Source organism: Lutjanus erythropterus, chromosome 23 (genome assembly GCF_056507025.1).
Source record: "Lutjanus erythropterus isolate fLutEry1 chromosome 23, fLutEry1.hap2, whole genome shotgun sequence".
NCBI classification, from domain to species: Eukaryota; Metazoa; Chordata; class Actinopteri; order Lutjaniformes; family Lutjanidae; genus Lutjanus; species Lutjanus erythropterus.
In genome coordinates, this window is record NC_139339.1 from 7,291,031 (window position 1) to 7,317,252 (window position 26,222).

The 26,222-nt window shown below is 41.8% G+C and overlaps 1 protein-coding gene across 2 annotated transcripts in view; it reads left to right on the plus strand.

Annotated features, from left to right (window-relative positions):
- dhx15 (DEAH (Asp-Glu-Ala-His) box helicase 15) overlaps positions 1-24,352 on the plus strand; it is a 39,502-nt gene extending 15,150 nt beyond the window's left edge. For both annotated transcript variants that reach the window (XM_084711870.1, XM_084711869.1), the window contains exons 6-14: positions 2,103-2,270; positions 11,221-11,307; positions 11,700-11,849; positions 12,336-12,444; positions 17,523-17,714; positions 19,457-19,579; positions 19,666-19,856; positions 20,844-21,013; positions 23,861-24,352. In XM_084711870.1, the coding sequence (XP_084567996.1) occupies positions 2,103-2,270; positions 11,221-11,307; positions 11,700-11,849; positions 12,336-12,444; positions 17,523-17,714; positions 19,457-19,579; positions 19,666-19,856; positions 20,844-21,013; positions 23,861-23,978 (1,308 nt within the window). In that variant the 3' untranslated portion in view covers positions 23,979-24,352. The remainder of the gene's footprint in view (positions 1-2,102; positions 2,271-11,220; positions 11,308-11,699; positions 11,850-12,335; positions 12,445-17,522; positions 17,715-19,456; positions 19,580-19,665; positions 19,857-20,843; positions 21,014-23,860) is intronic.
- The last annotated feature ends 1,870 nt before the right edge of the window (positions 24,353-26,222 follow it).

A 26,222-nucleotide genomic window follows, 5' to 3' on the forward strand; every position in this document is an offset into this window, starting at 1 on the left:
AAGAGCATCGGTGTCAGCAGACATCCAAATTAAAATTTAGGATTGGAACAAAAAAAGCATATCTCTACAGCTCTAATAATAAGTGGTACACTGTGCAATAAATATTGAACCACCTGAATACACCATAACAAAATCATTGGTATAAAAACAGTTGTACTGTTGTGACATAGACAGGAGAAACACTAACTCAACACATTCGTTACATTAGAAACAAATATAATTCATAGTGAATATGCATAATATAGAAAAAAAAAATATTGTGATTGTGAAATGATTCATGATTAGTTGAATCACTGTTGCTTCCCAATTATCATCATCGCTGTAAGAAAAAAAAAAAAGCAAAACAATTAAAATCACAATGATGATGATGGTGATATTTGTTGTGGTCGGTTCTCTGTACCAAAGAAATGTTTTCTTACATCTGGAGAACAAAATTTGAGGGCCAGGGCATCTCTGCAGCACTAGAATACCTCATTATAATGCTGTTTTGTCACACATTTTGGCTTTATGAAAAAAACCCTGCAGCATCTGTGGTTTAGATATTGCACTTGGCCATATTGCATTAGCGATAATATTTTGATTAATCATGCAGCCTTACTGAAAATACACATATATACACATATAATACATAAAAGGTATAAAAGGCTCCATAGTAGGGCTGCAAATAGCCATTATTTTCTTGATTAATGGACTAATAGTTGTTTGTTTTTAAATGTCAGAAAATGGTGAAAAATGTCAGTCAGTGTTTCCCAAAACCTAAGACGATGTCCTCAGATGTCCTGTTTCACTCACAACCCAAAGATACACAATTTACTGTCATGAAGGAGCAAAGAAACCAAAAATATTCACATTTAAGGAGCTGAAATCAGAGAATTTCTTTCTTAGAAAATGACCAATTAATTGTTGGTGATTAATTGATAATTAACAATCGATCAGTTGTTGCAGTTGTACTCCATAGTCCAGTTAAAAATGCTCTCGTCTGTCAGGTCAAAAACTAGAGTCTAGAGCTTTAGGTTTACACCTTCATAATGTAATAATCAAGGAGCAAAAAGAAAAAAATGCAGCCTAACCACATTGTGGTGCAGGAATAAATGTTCATGGGAGTTTGAATGTGCATGTTTTTGTAAACTTTCTATAAGCACCGGTGAAATATTTTTGCTGGACTCCTGTTCCTGTTCATCAGTGCCTTTAGATTCTTCTCTGTCTTTGCTGCATTGCTCCCATGGGCCTGCAGGTGGTGCAACAGTATAGGCTGTAATGTGACACACACAGTAACTGCTGCTGCTTCATGAGGATTAAATGATTGTTAGCAAAACAAAGAAAATGGTTCTAAACAGCAGGGAGTCGCGCAGAAATGAAAAGCTGTTACATGTTTTAGGCCATACCAGAAACTACTTAAAACCTTAAACATGTGTGTGTATAGTGGGGAGTAAAATAAAAGAAGTCCTCATATGTTAATGAGTTATAAGCAGGGGCTGCATGTGGAATATGTATGCATATTTAGTGCATTTAATAGTGTATTTCAATAGGCCCTTAGAGAATAGGCCCCAGCCCTGTGCTCCCTATCATGCCTTCTTATTCCTGGCGCTGCTCAGGTCCTCTGTCTGTCTGCCAGCCCACCGGCTCTAGAACGTTCAGCTTCACTAAACTGATCTGCCATGATTTGCCGCTGGTTATGCATCAGTGCTGCAGTCTCATCTCACATTCCCCTCTACAATACTGCACTGTGGAATAATGAACCCTGTTTGAGTCTGTCTGCCTGTGTGTGTGTGTGCGCGCGCGTGTGTGCACGTCTCCCGCGAGCGCGCGCCTCCATGTTTTCCATGATTGCCGCGTTTGACAACAGAGCCACGGGGAGCTCGGCAAAGCATACTGCAGTCCAGGTTTAATTTCCTCCGTCAGATGGAGCGATAGTTAGAACAAATGTACTGTAGCAGGGAACCACGGTTTCCCCCGGCCACCACGCCTCGCCTGCCCCCCCCCCCCCATCATCCACATTCTCCGCCATTGTTTATCCAGGTGTTGTTCAGAACCTGTTTGATTTCGCTGTTTGCATACTCGAGCGACGCCTGGATTAATTGTTGCTCTTTGCCATCTTCCAGGAAATTGACGAAGCCTGCAAGCGAATCAAGAGGGAGGTCGACGACCTGGGGCCCGAAGTCGGTGACATCAAAATCATCCCACTGTACTCCACACTGCCTCCACAGCAGCAGCAGAGGATCTTCGAGCCACCCCCACCCAATAAACCAAATGGCTCCATCGGAAGGAAGGTATATCCAGGGTCAAAATTTTACTCGAGTTAAAGCACTAGGGTACTTACTTTTAAAAATACTTAAGTATTCAAAAGTACAAATTACAAAGTACATTTTCTAATATCAGTACATTGCTTGTAACTCTCTGAAACCACCTGATGATGCGCTGACTTGTTTGTAGAACCACAAGGCCACACAAAGCCTATAGAAACACCTGTAAAAACTAGAAGTGCAATCAAAATGAAAAAGGACAGCTGTTGTCATTTTCTGATGTAACTGTATTAAAATCACCACATAAAATTAGATTGAAGTCAACTGTAAGGAGTTCTCCAAGTCTGTTAAATAATTGAGATTCTTTCTGGCTTCAGGAGCAGTATATACATTAATTATGCTGCATTTTTCATCACGATAAAAACAATCCAGCATTAAAAACCTACCAGGAATTATTTCTCTGGAAACATATGGAGTTTTGAAATGGAAAATATATAGGAACGCTGTATAACTGCTTTGGTGCTGCCTTGTTGGGGAGGTTGTCATGTTTGAGGGAGAGGGTAGGCAAATGAGAAAACAAGTGAGGTTGATGTGTGAAAGCCAGATGGAGAATAAGGAAGGTAAAGGAGGAGAGCTGGAAGGTAGGGACTGAAACTTTACCCCCCTCTCTCTTTCTCAGCTTTAGCGCAGAACTGACTCACACAACATATGCTGCTTTTGTCAGCATGCGATTCTCTGCTCTAAATTATAACTGGGGTATTACTCACGCCCTCTGAGCCCGAGGAAAGTACTGCATTCTCAGTCATTTTTATCTTTCCACTACATTTGCAAAGGCCCTGCTGCTGCTCAGAGAGGAGGCCCAGGACCTCTGCAACCACGAGAAAGGTGCATGTCACATAGCAGCCGATCAAAACCAAGTCTCTCCTCGCTTGTACACAGTCGTCGTCTTCCTCAATCACCTTAATCTCAGAGGAGTGGATGATCCTCTTATTGATACAGACACAGAGACAATTCCTCTCTTTTGTGTGACAGTTTCTATTCAGACGGGCTCATCACCAGAGTAGCAGCACCACCTGCGCTGCCACACTGTTGGCCAAGGATCTGACAGAATATCAGAATATCATCGCTGCCAGTGAATGAGCAAACATTCACCCCCAGCATCTGATAGGGGACGATGTTGATGAATGACTCATTGCTACAACCCCTCTAATTGAGGCAGATCAGGCTGACATATGAGCAGCGAAAAATATTTATGGCTTGTCAAAGTTAAACACGTTCCCGTACTTTTAAAACGCTCAATTCGAGCTGGATCTTTGGTAATACAGGATTCCTGGCAATGTGAATTCATCAGAATTTCTGAAAAGTATAAGACGCTCCATAAAGTGGGGATCAAGTGTGTTATCAAGTTTACATTTACAGCGCGGCACAGGAGTGAGGGTTACCCACAAGGTTCGGATCAAACGTTACAGCACCATCTTTCTTCACTGTCTTGAGTTTTATAGTTTCATCTCTTCCAGCTTTCTGTTTGAATGTGTGTGTGTGTGTGTGTGTGTCTTACAGGCTTAAGAGGCTCAGCATTCTTAGTAGTTTGATCAGCCAGTGTTGGATAAGATCTTTTTCAAAAGTTCAAATATCATACCCAGTGTTTGCCTCCACTGTTCAAAGGGATGTGGACATGAAAAAGGGCCGTGGTTGAATAGGGACAGCTTTAAATATTACATGGCTCTTGCAATGGTACCTGCAAGGCTCTACTGTATAGGTTTATATACATTGACCTGGCGCGATAGAACTACGACGAAAATACTATTTTATAGGGATGTATCAGGAACAAAATAATAATAAAAAGTAATAGAAACAATAAAAAGTCCATAATACAAAATTAATTGGGATATTAAAGCCAAAGAAAAATGCCAACTTGAGAAATGATCCTTTATTAAATTGAGATTTATTGGCAGAATGTGGCAATGGAAATGGAAATGGGAATATAATTAGTTTAAAATCACCTGAAAATAAGAACTCTTGTGTTTTTGTTACTTTGGAATGAGCTATTTATATCCCCATGGTGTGTGGGTCCTCTTCTGTGGAGTCTGCCATGTTGCAGTGGCATGTTTCTACAGTTCGTTAGTTGGTGGGAAGAGTCAACCATGTTGCTGAAAGAAAACCACCTTGAACTTGCAAACTGGGCCTTTGCTCTTGTAACACTACAGTCACTGGTGCACTCTTCTAAATGTGCTGTAGCTGCTGTTAGCCAGTTAGCTATTACACTGGGACGCAGCCTCCGCGACTGACAGAGATCAGTTCGATGCCTGAGAATAACAGGATTTACAGCGACTCCGACCTGGACTCTGACTCCGAGAATGATAAAGACATGGTGGGTTCAGGCAGGGACAGGAGGCGTGAAGCGGGTTAGGAGCATATTTGTAGAGACTTAATTTGTAAATATATATCATCCATCGTGTTGGTAGGTCCGTCAGCATTTGTTTTTGTGAAGTTATTCATTTTAGTGTTTTGAACAAGCCATGTGAGGTTTAATTATGTTGAAATATGTTCAGTCTCTCTGCTGGTTGTTCAAACACATTCAGAATTGTTACTGCTTTGACATTAGCATCTAACAGGCAGCTCGCTTTGCCTCCCAAAAATACATTTAAATAACTAAAGTAGAATCATAAACATACGGCGACTAGTTGGCTATTGGCTGTAACTGAAGACTACTACTGGTGCAGCCCTAGTTTCTACAGGAGTCCAGATCAGACAAACCAAACATTGGCTTTAGATGCGGCATTCCACTTTTTGTGCAGGTTTTGCCTCCGCCTAGGTTCTCCTCCATGCTTGTAACAGGAGGGTGAGAAGAACATGTTTGCAGTCTGCAAGCTAGATGCCACGAACTCCTACACACTGGTCCTTTAAATGATAAATCTGATGTGTACGGCATGTTTTGTTCATTTAAAATTAGTTTTTCCTTCCAGCTTAAGGCATTTCTGTTTTTCTTTTTTAATAAAAGTAGATAGCCATGACCTAAGCATAAGCAAAACATTTGAAGTCCTTAGAGATCCTCTTATAAAATAAATGATTAACCCTGTTATATCACGGTGTCATTGTAGTCTGGTGCAGTATTGAGACATATTTTTATTGCAGTATTTGCCTATTATTTTCGGGTCTTTTCGGGGACTTTTTGGGTAACAGTGGTTCCTCGTCTTACAGCAACTTCTCCCTGACTGTGACCTCTGAACTGTCAACCCACCCACCACCTTTAGAACACCGATGCCCCCCCCCTTTTCCCCCCTCAAGATCAATTAGTCAGGCACTCGTCGAGCTGGTGGAGGTGGCATCTAGAGTCGCCATGCTTGAAGTGAATGTGCTTCTCCTCCATGATTGAGTTGAGCGACTCATCAAGTGAAAAATGCAGAGATGTCATCGAAGCCAGCCCAAGAGGAAGTAGTGAAAAAGAATTAAGGTTCGCCACGTCTGCTGCTACGCATGCTAATGACTGCATTAGGCACCCCTCAATTAACATAAAGCACCAGCTCGTCATTGCTCCATTTCTCCAGGAAAGCCACTGATCTTCTGTTTTTGAACAGTTTAATCATTTAGAGCCAAGGCAGCAATTGACTAATTACAAACAAAGATTATAATCTCACTTTGCTTTCCAGCGTCTCAAAGATTGTCTCTAACAAATGTGCTGTGATGAGTGTTAGGTTTGCTTTTAGCATTGTCACGTTTGGAGCATTCCCTCAAATGTCAGCCGTGATTGCGCCACATATCCATTTCAATGAGCTCTGAATGTGCGTGCGTCGATGCCGCTCGAGGCACGTTCTCCTTTTCCCCAGTCAGGTGGGGAGGCTTTATTTGTCAACAAGACTGTGTTTCCCCAGCAGGGAACGTGAAAGATGGCCCGCGTTAGCCATAGTACTCGCTCTCCTGCAGGTAATAACCCAGAAATAACATGCAAAGATGATGCTCTAATGATATTACTGATGAAGAAGCCAGGATTATCCAGTGCAGCAACAGACTGGAAGGAGCCAGCCTATGTTCAGTGTAATGGCCCTAGCCCAGATAATCCTTCAGAATCAATGCAGTCAATGAGGCCACCCGTATGATCATGAAATGTGAGAGGGTGTCATGTGTGGCATCTGCTGGAGCACTGACTGTGTCCCAACACACAGGACAAACCTCACCCAGTCCATTTTTTAATCAGACGTTGAAGCATTCCATGCCGTTCATTCCTTGCTGGGACGTTGGTCGCTGGCATATAGTGTCTGTCATGAGACGCCGTCAGACAGCCTGCCCTCTTTTTCTGGCCAGGCTGCCACTTTAATTTCAGACCGCCACAGTGTGGCTAATTGGTTTCTTAAAGATGTGATTCCTCTGTACCTTTGGGCCAGCGATGGCCCTTTCCCACTGCAGGAACTTAACAACCCGTTACCTGGGGCTTCCCATAAACTAAACTTTTAGGAACCTTGTAAGTCTTTGATACTAGATTTTTCCTTGAATTTCTGCTGTATCTGGAATGTTTCAGATGTATACCAGTTTAAAAAAAGCAAAGGCACTGCAGACAGTCATGCTGTTTCATATGATATTCAGACTAGCTGTGTTTTTCTGTAGCATTTTCTGTGAAAATGGTGTCCAGTGTGTCAAACCACTTAATAGTTTTGTTGTTTGTTTCACTGCAGACATCATTTTTCTATAATCTTGTTTCAGCTTCAAATTTATTTCCCTCTACTTGTTGGCCATATGTTGTATCTTCATGGGTCAGAAATGTACTCGCTCAAAGGCAATTTTTATTCAACTAGAGTTAATTGTTGTGTTTAATCTAGCATTGCAATGTCTATAAAATGTCATAAATTAGTGAAACGTATCCATCCTAGTTTTTCAAAGTCCAAGGTGAAAGATATTCAATTTAATATGACAATAAGTATAGAAAAGCAGGTAATCTCTACACTTGAGAAGCTGAAAACAGCATTTTCTGCAATTGGTGCATGAAAAATTGTTTAATTCTTTTTTACTACTTGCCCGGTCAGGCAAGGGAGTTGCTTGATTTACTAACCCTTAGTGATTATTGCTTTTAATGGCCTCCATTGTTCCTCTGTTTGGTATTGGTTGTCCTGTTTGATACAGGTTCAGTAGTAAAATGATGGTTGTGTTGCATTTGCTGTGATGTAGCGACACATCTGCTTGACCAGTCATATATTGACAGCTAGGGTTGGGCATTGAGAACAGATTTTAAAAAAGAATTGAATCGATAAAATCCAAACAATACTCAACTCTACTGACAGCACTGCTGGAAACCCTCAAAAGTACCTGGAACTTGGATTTAGAGTTGTTAGAAATTTACTTTCAGGAACTTATCCCCGAGACAGATGGAGAACAGAGGAAAGGAAAGAAGAACCCTTGATAATGGCTGCATGTTACGTTAGGTTTCATTACATCCCTGCTGTGAATGAGTCGTCCTTGTACTTGTGAACCAAGCAGTTGGTCTTGGTGTAAGCCCACAAAAGCTGGCTTTTATTAGCCCTTATTATTTTCAGTTGTCTATCAAAATTAAGCAACTCAAATTTGTCATGGAGCGCTCACATCAATCAGATCAAGACAGCAAGTCATCCAAGAAATACATGAATAACAACCAAACCATACCGGATACCGCCATCTGATCAGTTTCATACGGACGTTTATTGCCATCTCTTCATTCCTCTCCTTGAATACTAAAGGGACCGTGCCTTTCGACAGGTGAATTACCCGAGGTCGAGGGCTGAACGGGGGGTGGGGGGGGTGGGAGGCCCTCCGTGGCATTAATAACTAAACAGTCAGGCATTCTCAGGCAGGAGAGAAATCCTCGCTTAAAAGGTGGGATTTAAAAAGTCTGTAAGGCTCACAGCTTGAAGACAGCTGAAGAGGCACAGCTACAAAGGAAGTGTGTCAAGTGTGCAAAATTGGTTCTGTGGACCTGTATCAGCAAAGACTACAGAGGACTGTTTGGTTTTATGCTTGGCATTTTACCACAAGGACGGCCAAGAAAGCAGACGGCTACCACCAAATGACTGCTTAGGTCAGCCTACAGCTTGTTTCTGTCTCGGTGGACGCCGAGCAAGTGAGCGAGGAAAGGATTCTGTAGTGTGGAGAGGCGTTTTCTCCAAACACCCACTTGTATATTAAGCTATGACACTGGAGTGGCAGTTGCCAGTGGAGTGGGCTATGACCCGGCCGCCACAGTCTCAAGTGCTATGATGAATCTAAAGGGTTTTTCTGTCCGGTCTGTTTCAGCTGTTATATAAGGAGAGCTCATCCTAACGGCGGTCAAGGTTTGCGTGAGAGCAGCTGCAAATCTGTCTCCCTCCCCTCCCCTCCCCTCTTCCCTCCTCCCCTCTGTTTGTGTATATGCTGACAGCGAGAGACCCATAGGGTGATGTGACTCATTTGATTTTTTTTTTTTCTGCTCTGAATCAGCTGTCATTTCTCATAGACAGCCTTGCTATAGGGGATAATTGTAATAGAAAAAGATCTGAGAGTGGGAGAAGTTCATGGTTTCCCCACTTGCCCCGTTCTCAGAAACCAAGCAGCTTTTTTCATTTCATTTGCTTTCCCCTCTGCTCATACGAAGACAGTTATCGGTGACACCTGCCCCGATGTTTAAATCAACTCCCATACCACCTTGGGGTGAGAGTGGTCCAGTAAACATCCTCCTGGATAATCACCACCTTCGCCTTCCTCAATTAGAACTGCATTAGCGTGTGTTATTGTAAACATTTTCTAAACATACAATGGAAAATGTTGCACAACCCATGCCTCACATCTGTATCCACTTTTGTCTTCATAAAAGGGTCGGTTTTACATCTTGGAAGCTCATAAAAACAAGCATGTTTCTGTTGTTTGGTAGGAGGCAGAAATGACAAGGAGGCAGGTGTGGACAGGACTTTATTGTGCTCTTTGTCTGTATTATTTCAATATTAATATTGAGCTGTTTAAATATCATATTACCTGGCCCTACTGTCATTTTATTTTTTATCATATCTGATGTTTTTGGATTAATGTTACACCTGCATTAATGTGTTTTTGTGACACAATATGTATTATATCTTAAACAAATCACCCATGACTACAAGTTTTCATATTTTATTATTTCAGTATCACATACTGGAATAAAAGTCCTCTCTTTGACGTTTGTAAAGGTAATCATTGGGAATAAACTAGTTACTTTCAAATCCCAAAAGCTCCAACACAAATAATGGCTGGTCATTTTTCCAGTGGTTCGGCTTGATGATTTTTTAAATGTGACTGTAGTGCAGTGCTGTTCACCTCTGGCTGTGTCTGAAGCACAGCTTTGGAGGAGCCGGCATTGCGTAGCACACAGCAAGAGCCAATCAGCGACAATGAGCCGTGCACAGTCGGCGTGTCCGCAGACAGCAGTGTTCCAAATTTCTTGAGACGTACTGGATTCACATGACATATCTACAACAGCCCTCATTTGTGGGGGGAAGAAAAGCTGCTCGGATGAAAGCAGCAACTCTTGTAGAGCTCTCAATGTGTTAAAAAGCAGGCCACCTAAGAGGAACCATTACATCAACCATTTTCTGTGATTTTGAAAAACTCTGGGAAGAACTTTGCAAGAGAGGGAAGCTGACATCTCAACAAAACCAGTGGCACGCTGAGGACAGTCGGGACAGAGCCCCCAACCTCCTGCTCACACACAGACACACAACATACAGCACAAAAAGGCCAGAGGTAATGCATTTGGATGGGACACTGTGCACCAAGCCAGCTCTCTCCGCAAATACGTTGAAAGCACATTGGACTTGATTGCAGAAGCTGTTGCGGTACTCCCCTGTTGGGTTGCATTAGACAGCGTGTGCACAGTGCACTGAAGTGACATGTCTACAAGCTTCTTCAGTCAACTGGCTCACATCAGGGAATGGTTTTCAAGTTAAAGCAAAGCTGATATCTGCACTTGTTTGTCTCTCCTCTTACTCGTGTTCAAGAATTATTATGATTTCTGAACTGCTCCGCTGTAGGAAAGCACTACACGTTTTGATTGTTCAAAAGCTCTTGTAAATACTTGAATGAGAATTAGCAAATGTAGTTCTGTTCTATAATATTTCAGCAGCAGAAACAACCTCAATCTCTGAGAGTTGATGAGTTCTCTGTCTTTGAATTCTTGTATGTTTAGTACGAATTTGCAAAGTAACTGATGGCAGTATTAAACAAGGTGGCTACTGGTTCTTAAAAAGTAGAGATGGGACCGATCCAATCACTGTCACTTGTTTGTAATGTGTTTTCTACATGTCAATGCACAGTGAGAAATGAGAAATGAATAGTGTTTTCACTTCTACTCTACATTTGCATGTATTATACAGGAGAAATTTACCAAATTGCTGTGCAGCAATACAGCTGGAGTGGCGAAATGTACTAGACACGTTACTCATGGTGTAACAATAAGCCAGCACAAAAATGGATAATTATATAGATGAGAGCCATCTCTTAGCATGCACATGTGACTGTCACAAGCCAGAATCCTGCAGAGCTCCACAATGGTCTAAGGATGTATTACACAAGTTACATTACACAACCTACACAGGCTTTCCAGGCTTAAGTTCGGTTTCAGCCTATATCACTTTCACAGGAAAAAAGTTGATGGTGGTACCAAGTTTTCTCAAGTGTTATTGGAGCACAGAGTAAAAGGGGCCGGATTAAGGAATGGTCAATTGCACTGATTTTTTTTTCACACTAATAAATGTATTTGGATGAATGTTTTTTAAGTGAACAAGTCATGGTCATTTTGTCTCACCTGTAATTATTAACTGAGATTACATGCATTTACTCAGAAGGCTACATCTGTATTTTCACATTTACATTTAATTTGCAGAAACATGTAAACACAAAGTAAAAATATTTTGATGCAAGTTCTAACACAAGACAGAGTATTCGTCAGTTCCTCCAGACACCCCGGGTAGATCATTTCTTAACCCATCTGTTATCATTTCCACAGGTTGTCGTGTCAACAAACATCGCAGAGACGTCCCTGACCATCGACGGTGTGGTGTTTGTAATTGATCCTGGATTTGCCAAGCAAAAGGTTAGCCCCCCCCCCACCTTCTCCACACCACCTCCATCTTCTCCCACCGCTCTTTATCTGCTGCGATCATCTGCGTCTGTTGCCTGAGAATCCCCAGATAAACACAGCAGCGCACACCTGACAGCGGCAAAGATGGAAAAGCCAGTTATTTATTCCTCTGACATTTCACCAGCCTGGAGCCAAGTCATACACATGGCGCAAAAAGAGATTATATATGCACCATGGTGGATTGTGTCTATGTGTTATTGGACATTTTTCTGCTTGTATATATAGTAGATTGGGGTGTTAGGATGTTTACAACTTTTTAACCACCCCCACCCCAAAAAAGAAATTGCAGCATAGTTTGAGCTTTTTTTGTTTACCTGAAATTCATCCTTCCCCTGTCCTATCAGGTGTATAACCCTCGTATCAGAGTGGAATCCCTTTTGGTCACAGCCATCAGCAAGGCCTCGGCTCAGCAGAGGGCAGGTCGTGCCGGACGGACACGCCCAGGAAAGTGTTTCCGCCTTTACACGGAGAAAGCTTACAAGACAGAAATGCAGGTGAGAAACAAGGCAGTCTGGCAAATGGTTAGAAATTCTACAAGGTGTTTGATTCTCACATTCTTCAATGCCACCAGCGCTTTGTATTCCCCCAAAGCGTCCCTCTAGCTGGAAGAGCTCTCTATTATGCAATATTTGCTCCTTGAACTCCATCATTCCCAGTTCAGCTGAATTTTAATTCGAAGAGCTTGGCGCTAAACCACACGGCTTCCGCCCTTCCTCATAACCTGTGCTAACGAAACAGCCACCTCGTGACAAATGAACCTGCGGAGGCCCACTTCTCCACTTTAACAGGCTAATTCTTTCACGTCACGCTGAGTGGCAAAGAGAATTTTTTAAACAAGTTAAATAGCCCTTCAAATGCCCTAGACTCCCGGCCCCTGTTCAAGTTGACATATGAGCGACGCATGAGGAGATAATAAGCACCCTGACTAATTCATTTTGAATTGTTCCCTGGGTTTCTCTTGTACCTCTTCACGGGTGCAGGACAACACGTATCCAGAGATTCTGAGGTCTAATCTGGGCTCCGTGGTGCTGCAACTCAAGAAATTGGGAATTGACGACCTTGTGCACTTCGACTTCATGGACCCACCAGGTTAGTATGGAAACAAAATTAAGGGCACATTTCTATCCTTCTGTTGTTTTTCTTTGAAATTCAAAATAGCATTTGAAATGAAAAGAAAAAATATATTTTTATCAAACCAAACCCCTTTTTTATATTATTTTTGGTGCAGGGAAGGTTACTGAGAACCAGTACTGAACCTGTACAGGTTCCTGACTGGTCAGTACCAAAATATCGATAAGTTCCTTGCCAAACGATGCTACTACTGATAATTATGTAACGTTACATGAACAGCTGTCAGGGCAAAACTTTCAAATGTTCAATGCATTTCCATTTTGTAATTGCATCTCTGTGTTGTAGTTTTCTTTCTTTCTTTTTTTGTGGCGGGGTCCGCCATCTCCACACTGGATTGAAATTGTCTTCACATGCACACAAAACAAAGTTCTGCTGATATTTGGATTAACTACTGATGTGGTGTGCAGCTTGAAATCAGATTGTCTTTGCAATTCTTATTAACTGACTTTTCATTAAAACTGTGTTTTGTTTGGCTGCGTTGTGCACGGATACACCAGTTGCTCTTTTATTGCATTTCTGGCAAAGTACCCGCTTGACAAGTGTTTCCTTGTAGTTTAAAACCGCACCACAGGTAGAGCTACAAAGATTACTCAGTTAATTGATTGTTCCAGTGGTTCCCAAACCTTTTCTGCCGCCCTTCAGAAGCTGAAAACAATTCACACCCCCACAACCCACAATTATCAATCATTAGCAATAATTGGGGACGCAACTGAGAAGGATTTATGTTGAATTTTAGTGAAATAAAGGTTAGCACAAGAGCACTCTTGTTTATTTCTCCTACATAAATCATTTTCACTCAACTTTGTTTTATTCTTTGTTTCTGTCCTGGTCATCCACGCCCCCTCCTGTACAGCCCTAACCACAGGTGTCACCAGACTAACCATGACTGAAATCTGAAACTCCACTATCAAATAATATCGATGGCTTGATTTTGATCAGTGCTGTCTGAATCAATACAAACGCAGTAACAAACTGCTATAAAAAGTACTTGTAGTTGAACTGTGTTTGTTTCGTGTACAATATCAAATCTGGGTTGCCCGTGTCACTCTGGAGCTTGGGGGGAAAAATGACAAAGCAAAGATAAAATGATCCAGGCAGATATCAAATGCTGCACACTGAATGTTTGGAGATTTGAGTGTAAGTGCTCTGACAGACGTGGGCTATGCAGCAGAGTTATGCAGTTTTTATGAGCAGTCTACTTTAAGTTTAGATTATTGCTGTTCAAAGTGAGAGTGGAAAGAGAGTGATGTGAGTTAGAACTCTGGCTGATCAGTCAATTTACGTTTCTGTCCCCGTATTTCTTATTTCTTGAATGTCTGAATCATGTTGGATCTAGGCCAAAGAAACTCACTGAGGCTCTCAAGTTATGGCATTCTCCAGGAGAGTGTGTGTTCCTGCGGAGACCACCCCTCCTTCCCCTATCCTTAACCTCACCCTCCCTCCCCCCTTTTCTCACCATAATATAGTTTTCATCTCACCTCTGAGATTAAACCCATCTCTCCCCGTCCACTGTGGCAAACGCCATTTTGAGAATGAAATTGGTTACATCAATAGCAGCGCTATCACCTTAGCTATTGCCTTCCCTTTATATTCCTCCAGTGAAACGTGACTGACCTCCACCACCACCCCCACATTTCTCACAAAACGCAAGGGTAAGTGTCAACATATGGGATTGGCCTTGCCTGCCGAGTCTAACTGGGAACAGTGGGGTGAAGGGAAAGGGGAGGATTACCTTTTTATTTATTTGATCCACTCGTGGCAGAAGGTTTCTCCTAACTAGCTCCTGAGCGCGCCGGAGCTCGTTCGCTGCGATGAATGAAGTCCGCTTTGAGTCTGTGAGACTTCCTGGACAGGAGCTTTATAACATCTAGCTACAGTGGATCAATTTTAATACGCTGTGTCAAAGGCTGACCTCACAGCAAATGGGCAGGTCAGAGACGCGTCTGTGGGAAGTCAAGAATAGAAGATAAAATAATGAGTTTTGAGATGCTGTGGGTGTTTTTGTTAGTTGAACTGCTTTATCACTAGGTCACTCTTCATTTTACAGTACACTAAAAAGATGCAAAAAGTTTAGACAGTATTAGACCCTTATTAGACTTAACTAGAAGGTAATTAGGGACACATTACAACAGAACTGTACTGTAAACTTATGTATAGTTTACACTGTTAGACCCTTATTAGACTTTATTAGAGGGTTATTAGGGACACATTACAACAGAACTGTACTGTAAACTTATGTATAGTTTACACTGTTAGACCCTTATTAGACTTTATTAGAGGGTTATTAAGGACACATTACAACAGAACTGTAATGTAAACTAAAGTGAAATCCCGTATCTGCTACTACATTATCTTCAGCTTGTCCCGAATAACTGGCAGAGTAGGCAAGACCGATGTCTACCGCTTTGATCAAATCACATTACCGGCCTACAGTATTACAGTCAGTCTGTGCAGTCACCCATAGACTATAATTTTGGCCTTTACTTGGTAGATCTGGCTCACATATTGTTTTGAAATGGAGAAGAAGCAGATATGTGATTTCAGTTTAGTTTACAGTACAGTTCTGTTGTAATGTGTCCCTAATTAAGGGTCTAACAGTGTGAAATAATACCTTTTGATTTACAGTAAAGTTCTGGTGTAACGTGGGCCTAATTATCCTCTAATAAGGATCTAAAAATGGTCTAATACTGTCTAATGAAGCGCACATGATTTCCAATATTGTCTAATTTGCTACAAAGTACAGTTACTGTAAAATAAAGTGTGACCAGCCACTCATGTTTAAAATCCTAAATGGTTGGACATGTTGGACTGTTGTCACAGTCAAAAACACTCAACATGTCAGGCCAACATACATTTTGTGTCGTTTCTTTCGTGATGTTTAAATTTCAAGTCAGACGATTCCAAGTTTGGGTTTCGTCTCCCTGATGATCAACAATAATCAGCCTCCATTCGAGCTTGTCCGCACCTCAATGGGAGCCTTGATTTTCCTTTTACTGTGAGACGCTCAGATATCTGGTTTATTTCTCCCTTTGCCCACCTCGCTCCTCGCTCACTAAACACAGGAGCGACAGCGTGAGCCAGCCAACCAAATGGAAAATCCAAAAGAAATCAGTAGCGATTTACACAGGGACTTGGCTGGGTGGGATTCATTTGCTTCATGACATTTCCAAAGAAGTACCTTTCAAAGCCAATGTGGTTTAATGTACCTTTAGCCTTTCGTCTCATTGATTTGGCCCTTGGTTAATATATCGGATTCTTGTGTGTTGAGGCAGTCAATACTTTCTTTCTGATGAGCTGCGTTGTGTATAGATTGAATTTCCACACTGGTTCATCATGCTAGCAGGACTTGGAAATCAGATTTTCACCTTTTGTTTAGCCCCACACAGGCCGGCCGTGTGGTAAGTAATGTTGCCGGCGCTCACTTTGTGTAAAAAAGTAGCTTTGATGCCCCAAATCAATATTTGTTAATCATAAAAAAATGCCTCCCTGCTGTTTGAAATTGAATTTTTTGGGGGGGGAACACTTGAGAGAAATGAAAGTGAACGAGCACGGCAGCGGGCGCCTTCAAGCTAATTTTCAGTTAACATGCAACTGGTCATTAGGCTCCAGCTCTCGGGAGCCAAAGGTCAATAATTGCATCTGGAGGAAAAATCTTTTAACCAAACGGTGGAAGCCTTTTGTGTTGAAGCATTAAGTAGAAAGTTCCCCTGTAATTGCATTCGTTGTTAAGGATTGCCTGAGCGGAGGATGAAAAATGAGCTCTGCCATGATTATTTCTCCGCTAAGTTGCTGTCTAGCGTAACTCTGGCCATCACATGTGCAGAGTCTCCTCATTTTGATTGGTCTCTTGCTCCCTGCTGCCACCAAAAACCCCCAAACATCCTCCCTCTGCTCGTCTGTGTCTTTTCTTAACTTGCATTTGTCTTCTTTCTTCAGTTGTAATTATTGATGTTATTTAAGTTACAGCTAAATATGACCATTTTGTGCACATTTCATAGACTGTCCTGCACTCGTAATTGGCAGTTTCATCAAGATTCCTCAGTCATGAAGCAAGGATTTTATTGTTATCTAAAAACAAAAAAAGGTGTGAAAATACATTTTAGTCTACTGAAAAAAAACAAACTAAAACTAAACATCTTTAAACAATAAAAACTAAACTGAAACAGGGAAACTCACCCTGGAAACTAAGTGAAACTAAACAACAACAAAAAAAAGAAATTAATGACTAACTTTGGTTCCAGAATCAGAAATGCTTTATTGATCCCTGGGGGGGAAATTGTTAATTGTGTGAAGACACAAACAGGAAACGAAGCATAATTTTTAAACGCTCGACCGGCCAAATCAAACATAAATCTTTGATTTCACCAGCAAAGTGTGTCAGACCATCCTTGAAATAGTTTGATCTAATGCTAGAGAAGTGAAATGTATTATTTAGTGTGACTGTGAAGTTTACCGCTACCTGAGAGTGAAGGACAACCGAGTTTCACACCTGCACCCCTCCACTGCGCCTGACCGCCTAAATAATGCTACAACAAACGGTTATTTTTTTGTGGCTGATTAATCTTCTGATAATTTTAGTTAATTTAGTTAATAACTTTGGCTAAAAAAAAATATATTTTACCTTGCAGAACAGAGTGGGTGACATACTGACTATGAATAAGTACCTCAAATAACCCCACTTCAAAACATCTGCACTATCTCTTTAAAACAATTACTTAATTATTGAAGTAGTTAATTTTCTGTTGATTAAATATTCATTTCAGCTCTAAAAGTAAACATGCAGTTGTAGAGTATTAATCAATCCTGACACAGGTGTGTGAAAGGACTCCAAATTGTTCTTCTCAAGTTTTGCTGTGCTAAAAAAAAAAAAAAAGACAGTTTTGCAGATTGTTCCATCTCTCTCATCTGTGTGTGTGTGTGTGTGTGTGTGTGTGTGTGTGTGTGTGTGTGTGTGTGTGTGTGTGTGTGTGTGTGTGTTTCGCCTATGGGCCTGGAACATTGTTAATGGCCCAGCTCTCCCGTTCTGTCTCCCGCAGCCCCAGAGACCCTGATGCGAGCCCTGGAGCTGCTGAACTACCTGGCGGCGCTCAATGACGACGGTGACCTGACGGAGCTGGGCTCCATGATGGCAGAGTTCCCCCTGGACCCCCAGCTGGCCAAGATGGTCATCGCCAGCTGTGAATTCAACTGTTCCAACGAGGTCCTCTCCATCACTGCCATGTTGTCAGGTAATGCTCAGGGCCGGCCCGCCGCGTGGGTCTGAGCTGCTGCTCTTTCCATTTCCTGTGCTCGTGGAGCGTTCTTCAGAAACGACCAACGAGCTTCAAGGAAATACACAAAGCAGCTTCTTTAATGTGCTTGCATTCTTTGACCCCTCTTTTATTTTAAATGTGTGGTCATGAGGATTTTAATAGGTAAATCTGAGGAGTTTTAGGTGTTGTTTAATGCCCTCTTTAGTAAATTTTACTCACAGCTTGAACAAGAGACTCCAGAAGTCGAAATCTACTTAGAATAAATGTAATGTACACTTAGTGAACTTAACTACAAGGCAAGTAGAGGATAAAGTCAGAGGTGTCAGCTATTATTTGTGTGGAGGGGTGAAAATACATGTCTGTACAAAATGTATAGGTGTAGCTGGAGCAGCACCAGCGTGCTCCAGCAGTAATTGCACTTTAGGCTTGCCAAAGCAGAATGCTGCTCATTGAGATGAATCTTGGCGCCTTTGAAGGGAGCGTGAGGGTCTTTGAGAGCGGGGAAATGGATTTAACTAGCTGTTTGGACGTGGCGTGCACTTAAAGCAGGTGTTTCAGGATGGCAGGTTTTTGCTGAGTTCATTAGAGTAAGCAGCAAAAGTACACCTGAGAACGGCGCTGCCACAGCAGCCGACCACGAGGCTCAATAAAATGCAGCTTTCACCCATTAAAGCCACAATCAGGCTGGTTTGACGTTAAGCAACTCAGAGCGAGTTCACAGAGGGGAGACGGCAGAGGCCTCTGGGTAAACTCCTGCTTCAATATCAGCTCTATAAAGTAGGATGCTTGTTTGGACCGGGTGTCATCTGTTCGCTGTATCTTGTATAAAACCATAGCGTAGCAGGGCAGGAATTATGCCACAGCCAGTTCGACATGCCCTGGTTTGAGCTGGCCCCTGCGCCCTTAAAAGAAAGTAGCGGATATCCTCATTTAAAACTGTCCTGGGACACAGAGCAGCCCATGTGCATCGTGGAGTTTCTTGCTTTTCATTTCGGCACACTTGTTAACAGGTTAGAGCAGCCGCGGAGCCCATGTGAGCACGCCGCTTCTCGAGTTCAGCGTTTCTGCAGACACATAAAACACTGTTGATATGTCGCATTTCTTCAGAGGAGTTTGGTGTAATATTTTCCCTGGTGAACTATGAAACCCCATTTCTGGCAATGCAATGAAAAAAAAAATTAAAAAAAGATCCTGCAAGTCACGATAATAAGAATTTTTCTCAGACTAATGGCTAAGAAAAATAATGAGTTAGTATCTCAAAATAATAACTTATTATCCAACTGTGTTGAGTAATTAGTTTGATAAATGGTTGACATTCTAATAATTTGTGTTTGTATTGATTACTGCTGATCAGGTTAATTATCAGTTACAATGTAATTATAACTTGACTTATTGCACCACTGGTTTTGGCTTTGGCGCCCTACATTTTGGCTGTGATTCCCCAATAAATTTGTATTAATCAAAGGCCAAAGTAGCCTTCTGCTAAAACTGACTTAATCCCAGGACTGCTGTAGCGCTTCAGGACGGAGAAACCCGTCTATGTCCCCTTCTCTCTGACCCTCCTCCTTTCCTTTCACCTGGTAAACACTTGGCGATGCAGTGTGGCCTGTGAAGTGCTCTGTGCCTCTCTTTGAGCTGAGGCCTTGTTCCTCTCTGTGGGATTTGCTTAACTTATCCCTATGGGCGGCTGTGTTGGGGCCTATACCAACCTTGTTTAGTCCCACAGTGCTTCGTCCGACCCACGGAGGCTAAGAAGGTGGCAGACGAGTCCAAGATGCGCTTCGCCCACATCGACGGGGACCACATGACGCTGCTCAACGTCTACCACGCCTTTAAACAAAGTAAGCAGCCCTCGCATGCACGCTTAATACTTCCATGTCGTTTTTTTATTTGGCCTTAACCCCGGACTCACACTTGCCTCACACAGACCACGAGTCCACTCAGTGGTGCTACGACAATTTCGTCAACTATCGCTCGCTGATGTCGGCAGACAACGTGCGCCAGCAGCTGTCCAGGATCATGGACCGCTTCAACCTGCCGCGGCGGAGCACCGAGTTCAGCAGCAGAGACTACTACACCAACATACGCCGAGCGCTGGTCACTGGCTTCTTCATGCAGGTCAGGGGGACAATAGAATCTAAAATCACCTGGCTGTAAATAGCCACATTGGTTGTTCCACTCCAGGTGCAAATAGCATCTACCTTATTTTAATCGAATGGTCTTTAAAACATCTTAAATCAAACTGTTGAAACCTGAAGAAGTCCTGGATGCATATTGTATTTGTATTATTCTGTGAATGAAGTTTTGATCTTCCTAACCTCAGCCATTTAGTCTCAGTCTCCAATTACTTTGTTTTTAATGTCATACATCATTAAATTTCCCTTTTCTTTTTTTCTGTTATGTGCAACTGCTTTAATTTATCTTCGGCTCTACTGCTTCTCCGATGCTCATTGATGTTTGCCCTTGTTGAGTTTAATCATTTGAAATTTTTGTGTTTTTGTGCATAACCTAGTACTGACTAAATATGCAGCTGAGATAACCGCCTCTGAAATACACAAACACACGCACACACACACACACTCCGAGCTGCTTTGTTTTAAACGCATAAAAAGAAATCAAGTCAATTTGCTCCTCGCTTAAGGAAACAAATGGCATTTTGCAAGAAGCCATTTTCGGGGCTACCTGAAACAAGCAACCTGACAAGTTGAATTATGGTGTTAATATTTAAATATTTGTCAACATTAACCTTTATCTTGGAGACAAATTTGCAGCTCATGTTGGGGCTTTCACAGCATTTGAGATCATGTCTTAGTTGGGAATAGCCTTTATTGAGACTGATTGCCCCAGTTAATCACAACAACCTCTGCAGCTTTACCTGGTACCTGCAAAGTGGGGGGGGGAAAAATCTCCCCCGGCTACAAACAAGTTTGTCTCCAACGTCAGGCTGCTTTTCGATCAAAATATTAGTAATTTGCTTAAAGACTTAAGACTTTAAATTACAGACTTATTAAAATAAACACCAATAAAAGGCGTCAAGTGTTGGATTTCAGAGTTTGTAACTGTTGGTGACCCTCCTCTCTCTCTCTCTCTCTGTGGTGTAAACAGGTCGCTCACCTGGAGCGCACCGGCCATTACCTGACGGTGAAGGACAACCAAGTCGTACAGCTGCACCCCTCCACTGTGCTGGACCACAAGCCGGAGTGGGTGCTTTACAACGAGTTCGTGCTCACCACCAAGAACTACATCCGCACCTGCACTGACGTCAAACCAGAGTGGTAAGTTTCAGTTGTAGCTACATTTTTAAGAGCAAGTTTCTGTTTGCAAAGGGGTGAGAATAGGCACACACCACCATTGTTTATTGATCACCATCATAGTAGCAACAACCACCATTTACACCCCAGATGCAAATATAATTGTATATAATAGAAACACCTGGGTATAAATAGCCACATTAGCAATTCCACCATGGATGCAAATAGTATTGTTGGTTACATACACTTGGGTACTTGCCTTTGCCACGCTAGGCTTTATGTACACCTGGGTGTAAATAGCTACATTGACTCTTCCACTGGAGGTGCAAATAGCATTGTTGTCTGCAGAAGCCTGAGTGCTTGTCTCTGTCATGCTAGGCCATATATAAACATGAGTGTAATAGCTAAAGTGGTTATTGGACCCTGGGTGTAACTAGCCACATTGCCACTCAGTCTAAGTGCAAATAGCACTGGCCATAATTTTTTGTTTAACGTGAGCTAAAGCACAAAAAAGAATCAGGTGTGGTTATTTTTCGAGTTTTACTGATGGAGTAATTACAAGTAAATAATTTTTTATGTGACGACTTCATTGTTTCTGTCTGGGATGGTGCAGTCTGACGTCTATGTGTGAATTTCTGCACACGCTCACTTCCTCTGCATTGGTTTCAAGATTTTTTTTCCCCCAAAGTAGCTTCAGAGATCCATTTTTCTTTTGAATTGCTTGTGTCTCTTTGTGTTTCTGTGTGCGTCTGCACATCTGTTAAGCTTGTTGTGAGAGGAAATCTTATCATGTATCCAGTACATTTTGGTCTTCTGCAATGGGGTACAAATCCCACACTGTTCACTCAGTATGAATATAAATACCCTAATAGTGCAACACACACCGGCGGCGTGTGACACACGTCAACACCCACACCTGTTGTTTTGCACCGGCGGCATCTTGATGCACACTGTTATGTCAGGATACACGGCTCTGGTATTTCATACACCGTGTCTACATAGGAGGTGTAGCGTGAGCAGCACATTAGCAGAGCAGCAGCTTCAGTGCTCCATCTGTGGCTGCACAAGATGCATTCAGGCACAGGACTGAGTAGGACTGAATTATATGTAAAAAAAAAATACAGAAATTGCAAGGATTTTAGTTGGAATTATATTTTTTATTTCATTTTCACTGAAAAAACTAATGAAAAATGGCGATATTCTGATTGCAATAATATTTCCATTAATTGTTCAGCCAGTATTGGGAGTAGGTAACCCACATTTGGCACCAGAATCAAACTGTGGATGCTGCCATTTTATGTGAAGTGAGCCTTAACCATGAGGCTATTTGGGAACCGGTACCTCCTACTTTTTTGTCTGCACGGCACCACCAGTGTGTGTACTCCAGGCATCAATCAGTTATATGGTGTTACGTGGCGTTGCCAGTGTGTTGCACACTGAAGTTAGTGTTTTGCTCTTGTAATTGTTGTTTCTCGTGCAGCGTGCAGGGAGTACAGAGCCAACATAGAGAAAAAAAATGTCACGCATCAGTTTCAACTGATTTAACTCTAATTGTAGTGATATACGGATATTGACAATAACTGTGATGTTTAAAAACATTAATAAAACAGATATCATAATATTGTGTAGATATTTCAGCACCTTTGAAACATACTGTATGTTCTTAAATCAGTTCTGTTTCTTTTCATTCTCACTTTGTTTCCTTCCCTCAACAACCCCTTAAAGTCACCTTTTTTATGCCAAAACAAGTTCTCCCCTGACACCATTTTGCAAGGACACCATTGCTGCATCCTGGGTTTAGCGCCGCCCCAAGACAAATGCGATTAGTTTAAAGAAATAAAAAACAATCCAGCACTTTTTCCCCCCTAATATCAGAATGATGATGTGTTGAAGCAGGTCTGGCTGAGCACGACTACAGACTCTGTCCACCTCCCCACACTTGTATTTTTAGTGTAATTCATTTGCCAAACAAGAGACACAACGCACAATAAACAAAGTGAAAGATGAATTTGACTAATAGCATTTTTTTCCCCCAGATTTTCTATAGATATTGTGATAATATTGTGAATTCTCTTGACCATGAGATTCGTGTGGTGGAAAACTGATATTGTGACTAATTTGAAGCATCTGTTGAAGTTTTTGAGTGAAGCTTTATATGTGTCATCATATTTGATGACATCATCAACCTAAAAAAAAATAAATAAATCAACAATTTGGATAATGTGATTCATCCTATTAAATGGCTTCATCTTTTTTTTTATTAATGAACATATCTCATCAGTTCCATCAACATAAATATAATCGATGGTAATGATGTTGTTTTTGAAAGAATGATGCCAGTAAATCTGGGATGAAACAGAATATTTTCAGCAATAAAAGTCAGGAATTTTGGAAATTACTACATTTGGGTTCTTTTCGATAAATATTGACTTTTGGATTGAACAACACTCTGAAGCTTTTGGAAATGTTTGGATCACATCAGTCAGAAACAATCCTACACAGCCATCACTGGAATCTCATTCTACAAAGAACATAATGATATTAGTGTTGCCTAATCTTTATCTACAACTGTGTAGAAATACCAGCCACGCAGTTTGTGTAAGTTGCTGCAGAATTCAGATGTCAACACTATGAATGAAGCTTTGAAGTTCTCTGTTCAGCCCTGATGCGGGCTTGTTTGCACACACTCGCACTGCGATAATCCCTCTACCTGTGTTCCTCTTCCCCTTCTGTGACCTCGCACAATTAAGCGTCAAATTTGTCGAGCCTGCTCTGGCAGTCGCCGTGTGAATATGGAGGCACGGCGTTCTCCCACAAGTAAACACCGCAGACAATTTTTGTGACTAATGTTTACTTGCTTTTCTTTCCTAGGCTGGTGAAAATTGCCCCGCAGTACTACGAGATGAGTAACTTCCCCCAGTGTGAAGCAAAGAGACAGTTGGAGCGTATCATTGCAAAACTCTCATCAAAGGAATACACTCAGTACTAAGACGGTTTGCATGTGCTGCGACGACATCCTCAGTATCTGTACAAAGGAGAGTCTCAACTCATTTGAGCGGTCTATATTTTTTTTATTTCCCACCAACAACCTCATTTTGAATTCTATTTTTGTCTCACTGTGTGTAACGTATTTCCATGATCGATGAATTGTGTTCCGATACCTTGAAGGGACAACTTGTGTCTTTTTTTTTTCCCCAAGCCGGGAGGGTTAAGCACTACTAGAAATGTATTGTAAATCAGTGGTTCTCAACCTTGGGGTCGGGACCCCCACGTGGGTCACGAGATCATTTCTGATGGTCGCCAGATGATTGTGGAGAATTACTAACATAAACCACCATGTTCTGGACAGACAGACACAAAAACCTTTTTCATTTTGGTGCTTTTGTGCGACAGTATTGTGCTTAACTGAGCAGCTCTTGCCAGTTTTGCCAGCTATCACGTTTTCTTAAAAAAAAAAAAAAAAGTATTCCAGCGCAAGGAGACTGAACAATGACTGAAAAACGCAAGGTCCCAACGTTCCCAACAGAGCCCCAAACTCCCTCGAAGATTTGGAAATATCACCCTGACTGTATTAAGGATTTTTTATTTTTAAGGAATCGTGAACACCAACCTGATTCTTCTGTGGGGTTGCGATTCAGAAAGGTTGAGAGCCACTGCTGTAAATGAGGAATTTACTCATTAACCATTTGTTTGAAGCATGATATTTCATGTAAATTTCAACATTCCTCTTGAAGACATCCGTACTAAGTCACAGCCCAGGATTCTTGGCTGCTGAAGCGGCATTAGTCCGCGGAGTGAAGCTTTTGATCAACTGTAATTTATACTGTATTTTGATGCAGGCATAATGTATTGTTCTCTTGTCATGGAGGTACTAAGAGGGTCACATTTCCTGTCGCTGTTCAACTTAATAAAAATGACTTTGTAATAAAACATTTTTCCGGTGTCAGCATTAAAATAACAGGATAATCTGTGCATAAAACTTTTCACTTAACCCTCACACACACACACACACACACACACTGAGCGATCACGTTTTGACCTGCCAAATCCAGCTCGTTTCCTGGCTCTTCAGGGAAGTTAAATCTTCTTACTGGGATATTGATAGCTTCAGAAACAGTTGGAGTGAGGGGGAATGTTAATTACAAATGTTTCGGAACAAGATCAGTGTGAAATCCCTGCTGTGCTCGAGCCTGTTCTGGCTGTACTGCTTTGTGTCAGCGCCTTGCTAATGTAGAAGGTAAAGCCTGCAGCGGGGAGAAGCGTGAATTCTAAGCACCGCAGAAATGTAAAAAAATAAATAAATAAATAACCAGAATAATGGTCAGTGACATAACTTGAATGTGTACGTTTACTCTTGTCAAACCACGACCGTCTCGTCAGGTTCAAGCACGGAATTCCTTAGCGGCAAAGAAAGCTGGATGACTCCTGACAAACTTTCTTGGGAAGCTTTCCCCTCTCATTCTGTGGGTCAACAACTTAAACGAGGCAAGCTGCCCGCGAGTGGTGGAGCGTGAATTCCACAAAGAGTTTGATGAGGGAGACTCGTGAGAGGCCTGTGAAGATCTAGCAGGAGGGCTAGATCCCTGAGCATCCCGGTCCCCACACACTGTTTACTGCTGCTTATCAGCTGGTAGTTAGTTGGTGGCTTTTAGAGCTGAAAAACACAACGTGCTCAAGGTGAACTCACCCTTTTCACAGGTGATGTCCAATCAATTATCAATTTATCTGTTGTTTGTCTATTTTCTCAGTTAATTCATTACCTGTTTGGTCTATGAAAAATGTTGAGAAATGTCTCCCAAAGCCCAAGATGACATCCCCAAATGTCTCGTTTTGTCAAAAATACAAAGATATTCAGGTCATAGATGAGTAAAGAAAATACTTGAAAATATTCACATTCAAGAAGCTGGAATCAGAGGACTCAAGTGGCATCGCCCCGGTGTTTTAGCTCAGACAAGGTACAATTTTTTAACGGAGCCTGCATTACAAACTGTGTGCTTGGTGTTTATGAAGCAAGGAACCTGCCTCATGCAAGGTCCTCACCCAAAATAGAAAATACACTTTGTTCCTCTTATCTGAGGTGCTGTTTATCCATCTAATTTTTTTTTGGCGTGAGTTGCAGATTTCTTCCCTCTCTCAAACGTAATGGAAGTAGATGGCACTCGGCTTGTGGCGCTCAAAGTGTTAAAAAAAAAAAAACTCAACACAAGTGTTTCTTTTCCAGACATCGTGACCC